A 17,648-nucleotide genomic window follows, 5' to 3' on the forward strand; every position below is an offset into this window, starting at 1 on the left:
GGACTATTTTTAAAGCTTAGAATGAAAAAAGATAGAAAATATATATTTGTACAGTTTTTCTATGATAATGTATAGGTCAGTATTAAAAATGAAAAATAAAAAAATATTCTAATTTTTGTTTATTTCTGAAATCAGTACAATTATATTTTCACAGGGAGAATCAGGACGTTTGAGTTTACCTCCATCTCGTGGTAGTAGTGTGGAAAGCTTGTCAGATGTTCGTGGGCGACCGCAGTCAGCTCATGTTTCAGGAGAAGGCAAGCGAATGAGTGCTGACATGTCAGAAATTGAAGCAAGAATTGCTGCTTCTGCAGGTAAAGGTATTATTTTTTAATTTCCCAATTGTTTTTAGGAGTACTTTTGGCATTTTGAGAATATATTGTGCACCTGTACAATAGCTACATTCCATGGCTGTTGCTACTCCATAACACTCTCATAATAACCCAAACAAAGCAGTCAGACTAAAAGAAGATTAAGTTGTTGCAAAGTTGAAATACGAATTGCAAACCAGATAACTTTTTTTAAGATTGCAGCATTCTCCTTTAAATGCCAGTTTCACAGAAGCAAAGTGATGAGAGCCAGGTACCATAAACATGATGGTAAAAAACAAGCATTTAAGGCAAATGTTGGAGTAACATTCCAAAATGCCAAATCTCATCTTTGTCCCATCAGAAATAAGCAAAAGCAAAATGCTTGAAGAAAGACAATGGACAAAATAATTGAAGTATATTTGAAAATAATGATGGTACTGGGGGGCTTATGTTTTGTAATGTAATAGGTTTTAAAGAAATTGTCCATGGACATTCTGCTGCCTGCAAACACCACATTATAATTTCAATAAGGTTCTAAGATTTAGATGTATAAGAGCTAAAATAAGGAAAATCATATACATTTCTCTGCAAGTCACATGTTGGATTGCATTTTATGTTAATTCCTTCCCAAATGTTACAAAACATTAAGATCTTTGTGTGAACAAGCGTAAGTGTCCTATAATACTGCCAGACATTGTCATCCTCCAATATAAACACTGACTTTTTCAATGGAGACCTTTTTCTTTCCATGAAGCTTCTTTGTGTAAATTTCATCTCTTGATTTGATAGTGCTCAACAGCTCAGCCTTTGGCACAAAAGAGGGAAGGAGATGCATTCTACACAGGAAGCAAGGAAGTCATTGAAATTTTCTATTTTTTGTATCAATAGGATACATCTACCGTGTTTCTCATATAATAAGGCCAGGTCTTATTTTTTTTTTGAGCCCTGAAAAAATGGCTAGGCCGTCTTTTCGGGGGTGACTTAATTCCCCCCCCGCATCTTCGGGCGGGCAGCGACGGTTTGGATGTTGACCTCGGCGTTGGTGGGGCACTTCGTATCAGGGTCAACGCAGGCAGCACCATATCTGGGGGTGCAACAAAAGTACTTCCTAATGGCAAGCCCCCCCCCCCCCACCATTCCCCCCATTTCGCATGTTTTAATATAGGCCTTAATTTGGGGGGAGGGGCTTAATTTCATTTCATGCCTATAAAACATGCTGGGACTTCCTATTGAGGGAGGCCGTATTGTTGGAGAAACAGGGTACTAAACCAGGCATCTTCTGTCCCTGAGTAGTAGGTCACGGTTTTTGTATAACATTTTTAATTTTGCTAATAATTGTTCATATTTCACTATTATTTGTTGATTAATTGACTGATCAAATTTATATGGATTGCCCACGTTACAAGAAGTGACTCTAGGCAGAGTACCATTATGGGATAATTTTATCAATTTCTTTTGATTTAAGAGCTATTCTAGTGCTAATTTATTATAGCATAAAAATGACTTAATTTGATGGCTATAATGTTAATAAGGCTCAAAATTATAGGCTACAGTATGAATAATAAAAATCAAAATTAGTTTATAATAATAGTCCATCAATCTGTATGGTGTATTTCAAATGCTAGACAATGATTGACATTCAAAATCTATTAACATGCCCTGAATAAGGAATCATTTCTTTTTATGAAGTAATCTTTCTCTTTTTATGTCTAATGAATTATTGGCCAAACTTTATAGAAGTTAATTAAATCTCTATCACAGAGATTTAGTCTTTTTTTTTTATTCTAAGCATTACAGCAGTGGGTAAATACTTAGAATGTCTTCATACTTCGTTCATGAGCAGTCAAACAGTGATCCTTGTATTATCACTTAATCAAATCCTGTTTGTAATTGATTGACTTGGGCAAGATTAAATGATTCAACTTCCCAAGGCAGCCTGCTAAATAGAAAGAAGAAGAAGAAGATAGAATATTCTGAAGAATGAGAAAACAAGGGGGTTTCAGAGAAGTAAAAATTAAAGAAAAGCCAACAAAAATAGGTTTTGGCCCTCTTCTTCATGTCATAAGTCCAGTTGCATTGCCATGTTTTGTGGGTCCCAGGCTATTGTTAAATATTTCAACGACCTTTTACCTGTGTTGTAAAGTCATACACACACACACACACACACACACACACACACAGGAACTGTTTCTGGTTTCTTATTCGTTGGACACCAACTTCTGACGTCAGTGGGATATATATAGTGAAGATGAGAAGCAGTACTTTAGTGTTAGGATTGGGCAGTTTTGGCAACATAATAAGTATAATTATCAGGACAAATTTTCAGATATAAGGATTTATATCCATATATATATCTGTTAGGAAACAAATTTCTTGAATATTGCTTATGTAATAAAAACAAGCTCAGATTTGCAAAATAAATCAAAACCTGTTGTAGCTGGAATATTTTAAGAATAAATTAAATTATATTAGAAGACCAGTGGAAGAAGCAGATCTCACTTGTGTGCTATTATACAAATTGCTGAGAGTAAAACAACACAACTTAAATCTTTAACTGCAGGGTACAGAATCATTACTCAGATCCATTCCGCCAGTTCAACAACCTTGCCCAGAAAAAAAAAAGTGTCCTTAGTAGGTCATGTTAGGACTCCCTTAGGATATGTTATTATTAGTTGCCGTATTGGTAGCATTTGCCTAATCTAAAACAGGTTCTAACTTAACATTTAAACATCACCTCCTCTGTATATCTTTTTATGTTAACTGGTATCATTAGCAGCTATATTTAATTCCAGTGTTTACTGCAAGCTAGTATTTGTACTCCTTCCTAAATCTATTAATTATGTGACGTTATCCTTAATATTATGGCAATAGCTGATTGTGCCTCTTTCACAAGAGTAACAAATTAGTTTACATTTAAAACATCAAAAATATTGAATCTAATAATTTTCAAAAAAAAATTCAAAAATTTATAGACAAAATATTTGGGTCATAGTATGTACCTTACATTTTGGTTATTTTTTAAAGAAGTTTAGTTATGTTAGTTAACTACATTTATTTTGCATCCCAAATTGTGAAGAGCTATGCATTTAATATACATTACCAGGACAGTCAGAAAAAAATTCTAGTCGCTCATAGCTAGGATTTGTTGTTGTTTCCTTGTTACTCTTTCTATTCTGTTCATTTGAATTTTGTGTCTCTAACTATAACTAATAATGTATATTGTTATACTGTTGATCCTAGTTATGAATGTTGCTCTTAACAAATGCTTTACTGTTTTAAGCATGAACAGAAAGCTATGCAGTTCAGTCTGCATGTCCTTTGTTTGCATGAGTTTAACCAAATTAAGTTTATAAAAGAGTAGTTCTAGTCTGAATGATTTTGTGTTACCATTATAGTCGTTTGCATGTGTATTGTATGTGTATATATGTTTTTTCAGCCTTTTCCAAACCTAAACGAGGCCATCGTAAAACTGCTTCATTTGGCAACATTCTGGATGTCCCAGAGATCATCAAACCAGGTATTGCATGCCAGCTGTGTGAATCTATTGACACAGATGCTGGAATAATGACTTTAAATACTTTTTGCTCCTGTTCATGGGTGATTGATTACTCACTGGCCAAAAATAATTGAGGAGAGTTTTTTATCACATGTTTATGTTTCATATTAATGAACAAATATGTAGCAAGATTGTTTTTCTTTTTCAATGTAAGAAGATCTCACCACCATCTTTCCCCCCTCTGGTATTGTGATCAAGCTGGAGATCCAGACAGCTTTGAAAGAAAAGGATTATTTAGAGTGACTTGGAATGTACACAGAGATAGTGAACATGCTTGTCAGTGGCCTCTGGTAGAACAGTTGCAGCCCTGACAATCACATTATCACCATTTGCAACTTTCCTTTCAGAAAGTCAATGTGCCACTCGTGCACCCTACCTATCCCTCACCATGCCTCCTACACACCTGATTTGTGCCTGTTGCATAATGCCTGGTACTTCATGCATCTCTCGCACACACTTTGCAACCCATGCAAAAACACTCACACAGCTCCTTGGACCATGCATGACCTCCCTGCACTCCCACAAACACCCTCCCTCCCTCTCCCAGCAATGCCACCTGGGACTTGCGAATTCCTTCCAGCTTCCCCACTTACATTGGTCATGGGGAGCTGGCAGGAAGTCGACCCACCTAATGACCATGGGATTAGCTAAACGATGGCAACTGAGACTGCAGGGAATACCATTGCAAAGCAACGAGGTCATCATTTCTGGTTACATCACTTAGCCGCAGAATTTCACAATTGCCATCATAAGTCGAGGATTACCTATGCATGTTAAGGTTGTGTTTTTTTCTAGCAGGTTTAGTTATTCAGTATTTTATGTATATCATCCATAATCAGAAGCAAATTTTTGTGGGAGAGAAAACTTAAGGAATAGTTTCCAACAGTATAGGAATCTTATTTTAGAAAAGAGGCTCCAAAATCCTGATGTTATTTATTTATTTATTAAATGTATATGCTACCCAACTGAATACGTCAATCTTGAAACATTAATCCAGTATATTTCATGCAACACTATTCTTACCCCAATATTATACAATCAGTTGGACTTGAAATATTTCTCTTTTTGTCATCTTGGGTATATTAATACCATTGTTTTAAATTCCACATGAAAACATTAACATAAAAAAATCAGTTCCAAATTAGAGCAATGTTGTAATTGAAAGTCTACAATATAGAAAGTTGTGCTTTTAAAGTTGGATTCCTCAACTATTACTGTTGATTCAGGAGCAACAAGTATTTACTGTATAGATTACTCTGTTTGTTTGGCTGTGCTTGAGCTGTTTGCCAAAAGCCTGTAATAGGTAGCAGCAAAAAAAAAAATGCTTTAGCCTAACCACCTGCTTCAACACATTCTGTTGGTTTGAGTTTCTCCTTTAATGCAGTTCAGTCTGCACTGAACACAACTTTCCTGAATGAAAATATATGTTTTCAATTATAATTCTACTTTAATCTGACTTATTAATATTATGTGTGAGCATGATAAGTGTTTCTGCAATCCCTATCTTAGGTTCTCTAAATTCAAAAATGTTATTAATCCAAACTCAGTTTGAATATTCCAGCTACTTTTTACAAATTTATTTCAGCTGAGCTATTTCTAGAAAGTGAATGTGGGCATCATTATTACAAAACAATGAGGTTTTTCCTGAATTGCTAGGTTTTGTAAATCTGTTAATGATCTACTGATTAATCACCTTTGAGGCCCATGCTAAATTGCTCAGACTGCAGAGCATTTGCATAGCTCTGCTAATAAACTACGGCTTTAATAAAAACATGTTTTATGCATCAAAAAGTATAATATTTGGGGGGGGGGGTGATTTAGTTGCCTGAAAATGTGATACATGTCTTTCTCTATACTTCATACTTTCCAGAAGTTCAAAAACTTTGGACCTATATGCAAATTTTCGCATATAGCCAATAATATCTCTTTTGGTGAAAAAGTAACACACAATTTTATTCAATCAAGCATAATCCTATTTTAAAGAATTGTACAAGTTGCAAAGCCCTGAGCGTTTGTATTTACTTTGCGTATCTTGTCCAGTCAATTAGTGGAAAACATGTAAAAAAAGCTGCTAATAACTACAACTAGGTGACCAAAAAAAAACCCTTTATCTCCAAATTTTCTTCTGTGTTCTCCAAAATGAACTGAGGACATCTGACCCAACAAAGCACCTTAAATACTTTGTAGCCTGCATTTCAAAAAGTAATTTGATTCAATCCTCTCCAATTCATACTTTCGAAGCTCTGCACAAAATTCACTGGTTAAATTGATTGTTTATAAGAATTGGAGACATGCCCCTTCCATCATTTTTTTTTTTCATTTTTTCCACCCATCTTGTCCTTCTGGTAGCTCTTCAATACCCTATCCTGGAAGGGAACGAGGTGAACCACAAGGTTAAAACACTGGCCTCACATTCAAAATCCATTGCAGCCTCACGTTCAAAATCCATTGCCGCCCTGGAGCCAGTGAGCTCCTGTCACAGACTCCAGCTCTTGCCAACCCAGCAGTTCAAAAGTGGGCAACCACAAGTAGATAAATGCCACTTTGGTGGGCAATTTCACGGGACATGAAAGAAACCCCCAAGTGCTGATCCCCCTGGGCAATGGTGATGTCACCAGCAAATCCTTTTGCCACGGAAGTACTTTAATGCTTCTAATATGGAAGTATTTGTATTAGTATTACCCTATCCTGGAAATCAGAACTCCCTTCTGATTGGTGCCTGGGTACAAAATTGCCTGATTTAAGAGTATTCCCATTTTGAATTTTTGCTTCATGTAACAGGAATAAAACTGCAAAACTTCATCTTGACCTGGGAAGATTTTCGAGAGGGCAGAGAGATAGGAGGATAAGAAAGGCACAAATATATTTTTTCCACTCTTGCATCTATTGGACACATTCCAAAATATTAAGCAACATACTGTTTTTTAAAAAAAAGATATTTAATTGTTTACAGTACTTAAGCTTCCATTCCCTTCATCTCACTGAATTTTTTATTGCAATTAAAAAATACCTACACAGATATATTTATCGGTGAGTTTAAAAAGTAAACCCTTAATACATTTTTAGATGTAAAATGTTTTTATATATTTTAGAAGTTAGAATATTTTAAAAATATTTTTCAGTAAAGTTAAAAGGAAGTCATACATTGTAAAAAGCTGTATGAGGGACATTCGGAAATTATGTAAATGATAGCCCTAATTGAATTCCATGCTAGAATAGTTGCTACTGGTCTGTTCATGTAACACAGTCTTCAAAGGCTAAGTTTCTAGAGTGTTGTGTCAGCTGTTAATTTCAACTTTGGGATGTTTTCTTTGTGGACAGCTGATATCACATCCCAAGAACAAAGACCATTATAATACCAAAAGGCAGAGAAAACTTTTCTTTGCCTTGTCAGGTCATCATATTTTTTTATGGATCTGTTGACCATTTTTTAATACATTTGATAATATTCAGAGCTGTGACTAAAAGCAAGTTAGTGTTTTAAAACTTTAGTGCTGATTTGAAGAGCTATTTCTTTCTGCATTGGATCCAATCAGTGCAGTTGATTCTTTCTCAAATAAGAAATCTAGGAACACCACAAGTTGGACAAAAATCTCCTAAACTATTTTGGAAGCTGCACTTTTTCACTGATTAACCAAGGAAACTATACAACTGGCAACCTTGGCATGAGAAATCCCCATAACATAACCTCCTTGAAATAGATGTCATTATCAGTGCCAAAGCCACCCCCACGCTTGCCCACCCAACACTTAAGCCTATTAAAGCACCACTGACAGAAGATGGTGAAGAAAAGTGACACTATTCATGGGACAGGAGGATTTACTGCTTTAGGATAGGCTTTCTGTTGACAAGCTGGTTGGGTGGGTGTGGCAGCTGTCTCTGCTCTCCCCTCTCCTTCGCATATACAAACAGACTCTTTATCTCTTTGCTGGATTTGTACACACTCTTGCAACATTCTTACTTGATGTAAATTCAGTAGTTTCTTTTTCCTTCTCATCCTAGCAGGCAACGGACAACAGAGGCGCAGATCCATTCAAGATCTTAGTGTAGCTGGAACAGATTCCAACCAGGTAAATTATCCAATGCGGATGATTCCTTTAAAATTGCCTGAATTTTATAAATTTAAGAAATGTATGTCACCTATCAAACTGAATATCTAAAAATTGGAATACATAAATATATCTAAGGAGAACTAGGATTGGGAATATATAATGTAAATTGTGGAGGATCTTTTTCCTTTAAAGAAAATCCATTTAATTTAACAAAAAAATGTACTTTTTCTTTCAGTTTGGCCTTTACCAAGCTTATAATTCTGTTAATAATCCATTGAATTGAAAGAGTTAGTTCTAGGTAAATTACATTTAAAAGACTACATGATTTACACATTGGAAATGCAAGATATGGTTATCAAACTGTTGTGGACTACGTATTTCTTGGGTTCAGTAAAGTTTTGATCCTCTCTTGGAAATATATGCAAATGTATTCAGTGAGGCTTGTGTCAAAAAAGGATGCTTAGAACTATAACTTTGATTAATTTAACACTTGTGTTTCTTTACTGCTAAATACTGAGCATTGATATATATTTAAAAAGTTACTATGACTTAGTGGTTAAGGGAAATAAGAAATAAGATAAAATGTTACAAAATATTTCTTACATGAATGTGTACAGATACAGAGTATCTCATTTGTATTAGTTGATGGTTGAAAGTGAAAGCACTAAAGGAAGAAGGGAAAAACCGCTATTATAAACAATTTTTTATACAGAACTTATGCTTTGAGTAACATTTTTAAATGGTAATTTTTAGAGTGTGAATGCAGGACAGAGGTAGGCTGCTGCAGGTTCGGATGGATTCGCTGAACCCCTTGTTCCGATTCTGCGTGGTTCAGAGAACCGGCAAATTGGCCCACCAGCTGGCCCCGCCGCTGCCTGTTTTTGTGCGAAAAACGGTCTTAAAAGCCCCCCAAAACAGCCTGAAAACAGCCAAACAATAGCCTGTTTTGGGGGCTGTTTTCAGGCCGATTTTATCTGGAAGAACAGCCTGAAAAAGGCCCAAACAACAGCCTGAAAATGGCCTGTTTTTCTGGCTGTTTTCAGGCCATTTTTCCAACCAAAATCAGCCTAAAAATGGGCGGGGCCAGCCAGTGATGGCTGAATCCTACCTGTTCCTTTGAGGTGAGTGGCCGGGAGGCGGGGCTGGGTGTGATGAGTGATGTCACCCACCCAGCCACATGATCAACCGGCCACACCTACCCAGACAGATTACCAGTTGTTAAAAAAAATTCAGCCCACCACTGATGCAGGGTTTATATACAGTTATAGGTGGATATGACCTTTGTAATGTAATGATTAAATTACAGGAGAGTGTCTGTGGACATATGTTTGCACACAAAATCCTTGATTTCGCAAATCAAGAATAATAAAAATTGAAGTAGAAATCAGATTCAGCATATACATTTATAAACAGCTCTATAAGCCTTCCAAACAATGTGGCTACTTTAGTGCTTCAGAAAAAAAGTTTTGTTTATGCCATACATGGTGTAAAGCAGGGGTCCCCAACCGCCGGTCCGCGGACCGGTACCGGCGCATGAACAACCCTTACCGGGCACGCTGGTTGCTGGGCGCCGCCATCTTTTTGGTAAAAAAGCGCTTCCGGGTAGAAAGTTCACCGGAAGCGCTGTTTCGTCATAAAAGATGGCGGGCGCCAAGCTGTGAGCTTTTCGGGTAGAAAGCCATTTCTACCCGAAAAAGCTCACCAGAAGCGCTTGCGCCGCCATCTTTTATGACGAAACAGCGCTCCGTGACGCCACCGAAGCGCCTTTTCGCCATAAAAGATGGCGGCGCCCAGTTGACGCTGGTGAACCGGCCGCGGCGCCCAGCTGATGTCGGAACCGGGCAGCGGGCGCGAAAAGGTTGGGGATCCCTGGTGTAAAGCACCTTTTTCAGATTTGTTTGCCAGCCTGTTATATTTATTAAGAAAGTAGCCCTTAGATTAATCAAAAGCTGTTTTAGTTTAGAATGATTGTGGCTGGTGACATAATCAAATAAGAAAAAAAACCATAGTTCTCGTGGCAACAATTCAGATGGCAGAAAAAAAGGATGTTTCAGATATAATGCCTGACATGTAGAGTTCACCATACTGTTGAGTAAATCATCCGATGACATGTTGCCTTCCCTGCTACATACCATGTTCATTTCAGTTTTTATACACGTTTTAATCAAATTTTCTTTGATTAAGTTCCTTTTATTTATGTGGTGTTAAACAGGTATGAAGACTTAGGGCCAAACTCAACATAATAATAGTCATCCTTTTAATGAATTAATGTTGGGAAGGCAAGTCCACTTCTTAGTACTCCTCCCACACTCATGGCCTCTGTTTAAACAAGCAAGTGGAAGCCATGGCTAGGAAGGCTTTTGCTCAGCTTCAGCTGATGCACTATCATTACTGTACCTGTGTTAAGATGTCCTCATCATCATTTTTCTGTAGACTACATATTTTTAAAAAATGAGAAGCTCGAATTGGTGCAAAATACAGTGGCACAGGCACTCACTGGCAGTCACTGCTGAGAGTATGTGACACCAGTATTGCAGGCCCTGCACTACTTGCCTGTTAGTTTCCAGGATTGATTTTAAAACTTCTGGTGCTAATCTATAAAAGCCCTTATTGCCTGGCTGCAGGTTATTTACAAGACCATCTCTTCCCACTGGAATCAGACCAACTTCTATGATCAGGAAAGTGAGCTCATTATTCCCCATTATCAGGAGACTAGGAGAGCCAATACTCGGAGGCATCGTTTTTTTAAAATGGCTTCCCACTTCAGATTAGGTTAGCCCCAATCTTCGTTTGCAGTTACTTTTCATATTTTATTACTATGCCCATTATTTCTAAACTTCCAAGAGTCTGATTAAAATGCAACAAGGTGATAGTCTAATAAATAATGAATATATACTCAGTGGCAGTGCTATTTAGAACATGCTACTTTTAAAGCTGGTATACAGCCATCAAGACTAATAGTCTTTAGCAACAGCAGTCGCACTTAGACTTATATACCACTTCACAGTGCTTTACAGCCTTCTCTGAGTTGTTTACAGAGTCAGCATATTGCCCCCAACAATCTGGCTCCTCATTTTACCCACTTCGGAAGGATGGAAGGCTGAGTCAACCTTGAGCCAATGAGAATTGAACTCTGGCAGTCGGCAGAATTAACCCACAGTACTGCGTTCTAACAACTGCACCTCTAATTCTTTCATGAATTTTTCTAGTCCCTTTCCAAACTAGTAGCCATCAACATACCCGATGGGAGAAAGTTCAAAAAGTTACGAATTTTTTAATGTTGTTCCATGTAGTGGTCCTGAATTTCCCTGCATTTAATTTCCACAAATAAACATATTTTTAGAAGTCAGATAAAAGAAAGGAGGGAAAAAAATCTATGCACTTTTTTTCCTTATTTGATTTTATATACTATGCACCCTCTTGTCCAATTTCCTTGTAAACTAGAAAGCACCAGACTATAATAAACCTCCTAAATTGGTTTTCCCTTCCCCCATTTGGTACTTTTTTAACTATATAATACAGTTTTTAAGATGCAGTAAAGCATAACTATACTAGGCAGAAGTTCTAATAGGTCACTAAAATGTCTGCATTGGACTACAGTTGGTTTTGCTTATAGGTGAGGTAAAGATAACAAAATCTTTGTGTGATTAATTAATCCGCAGAAGAACTTTGTATTTACAGTATTGTCATTTGTTTGCATTAGTAGTAAGAGTTTGTTTATTTTTAATTATTGCTATAGGGTAGCAGAAACAGCAGTAGATCATCTAGTCCTAGTGTGAGAATGATCACTACCTCGGGACCAACGTCAGAAAAGCCTGCTCGTAATCTACCATGGACCCCTGATGATTCTGCAGGTAAAACAATCCCTGACCCTATGGTTGTTTATCATTTAATGCTTTGAAAGGAGTGTTGGTAATTAACATGGTAATGTATATTCACCAGGCCTGAAAATTACAATTTTAGATTGTAACTATAAAGTTGTTGATAAACATTGCTGAGCATCTGTCATGGGCTAAATGAGGATATTGTTATAGCCTCACCATCTTTGCTTGGTTCTTGTATGCTTCACACCCCTGTAAATAGAGTGGGGGGAAAAAAGTAATGACAAGTGCCATCATATACTATTTAAGAGTCCCATTGCTACTCCTAGTCATGAAGGGAGATAAGGCAGATGCTATCAGGGGACTGACCTGCCTACTGGCCTGCCCTTTTTCAGATGGTGCTGGATCATGAGTGGATATTTTAAGAGAACCTGTAAAGTTATCTCCCAAATGTTGAAGTTAGATGGCTACTTTTTGTTACAATATATTTGGTAAACTACGGTGCATTTAGAAAGCATTCAGACCCCCTTCATTTTTGCCCATTTTGTTACACTGCAGCCTGATTCTACAGTGGTTGAAATTCATTTGTTTGTTTTTCATTAATCTACAACTGCTGCAAAGAGTCTGAATATTTATGCCAATGTGATAATTAAGTTCTCTTCACTTTGTCATTATGGGGTACTGAGTGTAGATTAATGAGGGGGGGAAATGAATTTCAACAACTGCAGAATCAGGTTACAGCATAACAAAATTGACAAAAGTGAAGGGGGTCTGAATACGCGCTGTATTTTAACATAACATAAGCAAAGACATTGATATATAAATTAGAACAATTGTATATATTTTCATTTAAGGCAGACTAGAAAGCAATGCTCATATAATGTTCATGCATTTTTCTCCATTGACAGACCTGAAATCTAGTATGAAAAGTTACTATTTTATACTCTGTCTTGTGATATAAATACTCATATTGAGAACAAAGAAACAAATGACATATAAGCTATTTCAAGTAACAAAATAATTTCAAATGATGACTCTTAATAAAAACTGATCAACATAGAACAATAGATGACTAGTGGTAATTAAGATCGTAAAGACCAATCATTGGGTATTTAATAAGTTTTCAAAAAAAAATAATCATGAGATATATATTCTTTGCTATCTAATGCCTTTAAACTTAGACAAACATTCCTAGTCCAAGTGCACCATTGGGATGCATTTTATTGTGGGCTTTGGCCCCCCAAAGAGACTTCAGGATCAAGTGCCTTTTCTGAAATGGAGGTGCAGTTTCTTATTCGTTCATATTTCCCTTTGAATTGGGAACAGTATGTGAGCTATGAGTTTCCCACATAGCATATAAACAACACAAAATTCAGAAAATAGAATCCTGAAAAATATACAGATTGATAGTCAAGCATTCTTATTTTTTTTAAATCAGATTTTCTCTTTTATTACCCCATAAATATCTTTAGGATAAATGCTTGTTAAACAGTTCTGAGAAAATACTACAGGGTGCAGTTGCTGAAAACGTGTGAACAAAAATTTCAGATATAACCTTGCTTTTGACTCTTTCCTGAAGAAACTTGCATTACTTAGCAACGTGTACAGTACATACACACTATACAGCCCTGCAGCTGAAAAATAATTTATTTTTACAACATAAAATCTGCAAAGTTTATGTTGCATGTTCAAAATATACTTTGACCCAGAAGAACAGAAACTCATTTGAACATATGTATATTTGAATGGAATTAATGTATTGTGCCTATTGCCAAGTTGTATGCTTTTACTATGTAAAAATAAAATATACCTTACGTTTAGGTGTAGATAAAAGTAGAAAGCAAAATTTAACATCTTATATTTCTCATATATCTATCTTCTTCAGTTACCATTCTAGCTCTTTATTTTCCTACCATAGTAAATCCTTCATGATAACTAGAACTATAACTAGAACTGTCATTGGTGTAATAAAAGTTAACATAGTATACTAATATAGTACGTTTAGCATTGCAGCATTTCAGCTATCTATCATATTGTTTTATGTGATTATACTAGCTTAGTTGCTAATTAGAGAAGTACTTATGGTAGACCTGTATATATACCATTATACAATAAGAGGACAAGTAGATGCGCCTAGCATGTCTTTACAGTTCATACTATCTGTATTTTTTCAACAGATACCAATGGGTCTGATAACTCCATCCCAATGGCATATCTTACATTAGATCATCAGTTGCAGGTAAATTACAGTGTAATTTTATTGTCAAATTTCCTTAGATAGTTATATCAATTTGTATGTGTAACGCAATCCTGATTTGAGGTCATCATGGGTTGTATTTTTAAAGGGTGCATACTTCCAATTAGTTTGCTTGGCACAGGAGCTAACTATTGACAATGAGATCCTGTGTTAAGTCAGAATTAGTGACCTGATACGATGAATTGCAGTTTTAATGTAACACCTCCCAAGATCAGGTTGCAACATGCCAACATTGCCACAGTGCATCTCATATTCTGAACTCCTCAACATGGTTCGCTGGAATCTGTTTGGTGCTCCATTCCAGGGAAAGAACAGGAAACCTGTGGTGAGAGCAAAATGCATTTAAAATGCATTTTGTCAAGAATGACGTTTAAAAGGAAAGATTTTGTCTAACTACTTTTGGACTTTTTGCTATAAACCAAATGAAATGCTATATTAATTTTGGGATTTGATAATTAGAACTACTTATGATTGTAGAAATACTTTTGAATATTGAATGTTTATAACTATTGAAGAAGGTTGGTAGTTATTTTTCTATTTTTTCATCATTCATTTGCACCTTCGCCTCCCTTATTTTCTATTTTTTAATTCTTTTTTCTTGTTTTTTATATTTTGTCTTTTGCAGAAAGGTTCAGACAGCAGCATGTTTTGTCTATCATTACATATATTGTATAGATCACCTGATATTATTTGCCTGGGACAGATACTCCTATATTAATAAAGAAATACCTTTATTTTGCTTGCTTTTCTGGCAACAAGATATATTATGGACAAAGTTTAATTCTCATGCTTCCAAGAGTCGGAATAATTTATTAAAACATATTTGCACATATGTTCATAAAAAGTTGCTTTGATTTTTAATCTGTATGTATTATTTTATTTTCAGCCTCTAGCACCATGCCCAAACTCAAAAGAATCTATGGCTGTGTTTGAACAGCACTGTAAAATGGCCCAAGAATATATGAAAGTTCAAACAGAAATTGCCTTATTGCTGCAAAGAAAGTAAGTTTTAAAATACATTGAATTGTATTCATAAATTTGACAAAGCACAATATTTTCATTTCAAAGTGAGTAAGATACCCTGTGTCAGAAGTCCTGAACCACTAATCTGAAGGTGCCAGGTTTAGGAAGGCTAATCTTATGTTTGAGATACTGTTTCCAGACTCATAATAAACCCTTGTTTCCTAAATAGGAAATGCATTTTACTGTTTTCGTAACATTTTCCTCAGTTCTCTTCATTCTCCTTCAACCATTAGTCGTAGGCAAAGTAAATTATATTAATGTATGACTGATGGTAGAAGAAATACTTTTGACTCTTAGTGTAATTTAAAAAAAAAAAAGAGTTCAGCATTCAAATTGCTTGCCAGTATTTCCTGTTTTCATAAGGAGATCCCGCAAAGTACACGGCCTAAGTGGACCGTGTACAAGGTGCCTTGGAGTCCTAGAGAAAACTGAAATAATTCATCACAGATCTACTAGAATTATTTAGTAATCCAAAATAGAGACTTAAAGTGTTTTGAATGCTTACCTCGTCTGTTAAATGAAGGGAAGCTCATGAGGGGAGAAATCAACATGACTCTTACTTTTGCTTTTTTAGCAACTATTCATCTCACCATAGATGAAAAGCTATTTTAGTAATGGTGTAAAATTGACAAAACCTGAATGTGTACCAAAATAAGTCAATATAGTTAGTTAGGTGTCCTTTTTAGCAGTTTTGTAAGACCATAGAAAAGTGTTGAAGGCTGTTAGGAACACAAATTGTTCACTGATATAAAAGGAAAATACTTTCTATTTTATGTTCAGTGCAATATAAGTATCCCATGTTATTACATAAAATGAATCTTTCCATTTATCTCAAGATAATGTTATTTCCAATAATACTTTCATCATGTCCCATGTTTCTGCGTCATACATAATTTCACTGAGGCAGTTATTCCTTTACTCTGTCTTTCTCCACACCATGGGCTCAGACAGGAGGAGACATGCATACATTCACACAGAAAAACACAGAGAGATGCGCTGATACACACATCCCCAATTAAACATATGTAAAGCTACATATTAAAAGAAGATACTGGGAGATTTCAACAAGGATGGGTATTTTTCCTCTTTTATTGTCAAATACTTTACTGCATACATAGATTACTGCATACATAGATTACATGCACACAGATAAAGTATGTGTGAATATGTTATGTTGCATAGCAGTCTGTTGTATTCCAGTTACTCTTCATACAGTTCCTACAGTGCTTGTCATTGTGCTGGCTAAACATAACAGATGTTAAAACTTTAGAAGCATTCAGATATATAAATATGTAGGCAAAAATAGGTATTTGCACCTTAATGAGTCTGTAATCCAGTCTGTATATCATACATCATGTTTTTTTTCTGGCACACTAATAATTAATCAACTTATTGAATTTAGCTACCAATGACATTGACTATGAATATTTAAATTGCCTATTTAATATTGTGAATTAATTAAGTAACCTTCTTGTTTAATGTAGGCAAGAACTAATAGCAGAACTGGACCAGGATGAAAAAGACCAGCAAAATACATCACGTCTAGTACAAGAGCATAAAAAGCTTTTAGATGAAAATAAAAGTCTCTCCACCTACTACCAGCAATGCAAAAAACAGTTGGAGGTCATCCGAAATCAACAACAGAAACGTCAAGGGACATCATGATTCACGGAACCCCAGATTGACAGTGAAGCACAGGAACTTCTTTTTTTTTTAAATTATCCCATAATATGACAACTTCCTTATTGGTGTGTGCTGAATGTGTAGATATACCTGCTGCTCTTCCAAAACCAATGCAGTATGGTTTTCTTTGGGTGAACATTGAGTTGTTTGAGAAAGTTAAGAGCGGCTACATGAATAATCAACAGCACTAACCATGAAGCAAAATATAATGAACTCTGGCTGTTTGCATGCCCCTTGTGTGATGGCTACCCTACCAAAACTGATTAAGTGGCTGCTATATTGTAAGATCATTAGGTTTTCATGCAATAGGAGCAGTATAGAATTTTTCTATTTTTAAAATGTTTTTGTTCTTCTTCCCTTTTGAACTGTTTGCCAAAGCAGTCATTTTCCAGGACTACATTTCCTGATTACATCAAGTTCAAGAGATAATGCTGGTGGAACAATGCATTCTTCTAGTTGCGTTGTTCTTCATGCATTTGGCTCCTCTATATCAAAGGGATTTCTTAGACATATCTCTCAAGCATTCTGATGCAGTGGGAGAGACATCAAGAGGGTAGTCCCTTTCAGGCCCTCCCAATCCTTTTATATGACCCCCTTCCTTGATTTATCATCATGAGCAACCTTCCAGACCTCTAGTTAGTGTTTGACAAGAATAGTAGTTTCATCGCCTTATGCTGTAGAGCAGGGATCCCCAACCTTTTCGACGCGCGCGCCCGGTTCCGACATCAGCTGGGCGCGCGCCCGGTACCGGCGTCAACTGGGCGCCGCCATCTTTTATGATGAAACGGCGCTCGGTGACGTCACGGAAGCGCTGTTGTAAAAGATGGCGGCGCCAGCCTGGTGAGCTTTTTCGGCAGAAATGGCTTTCTACCCAAAAAGCTCATCGAGCGCTGGCGCCGCCATCTTTTATGACGAAACAGCGCTTCCGGTGAGCTTTCCCGGAAG

The 17,648-nt window shown here is 36.3% G+C and overlaps 1 protein-coding gene across 21 annotated transcripts in view; it reads left to right on the plus strand.

Annotated features, from left to right (window-relative positions):
- Positions 1–17,209, plus strand: part of MAP3K7 (mitogen-activated protein kinase kinase kinase 7) — a 31,581-nt gene extending 14,372 nt beyond the window's left edge. For 4 of the 21 annotated variants that reach the window (XM_087943363.1, XM_087943371.1, XM_026666571.2 and 1 more), the window contains exons 11-17: positions 155–314; positions 3,748–3,828; positions 7,870–7,937; positions 11,659–11,773; positions 13,918–13,979; positions 14,884–14,999; positions 16,505–17,209. In XM_087943363.1, the coding sequence (XP_087799489.1) occupies positions 155–314; positions 3,748–3,828; positions 7,870–7,937; positions 11,659–11,773; positions 13,918–13,979; positions 14,884–14,999; positions 16,505–16,685 (783 nt within the window). In that variant the 3' untranslated portion in view covers positions 16,686–17,209. Of the gene's footprint in view, positions 1–154; positions 321–3,747; positions 3,829–7,869; positions 7,938–11,658; positions 11,774–13,917; positions 13,980–14,883; positions 15,000–16,504 lie in introns of all 21 variants that reach the window. The other 17 variants (XM_026666568.2, XM_026666569.2, XM_087943349.1 and 14 more) reach the window with 6 other exon arrangements.
- Positions 17,210–17,648: the final 439 nt, after the last annotated feature.

Source organism: Notechis scutatus, chromosome 1 (genome assembly GCF_049901735.1).
Source record: "Notechis scutatus isolate UNSWTSFEM ecotype Mainland chromosome 1, rNotScu1.2, whole genome shotgun sequence".
Classification (NCBI taxonomy): domain Eukaryota; kingdom Metazoa; phylum Chordata; class Lepidosauria; order Squamata; family Elapidae; genus Notechis; species Notechis scutatus.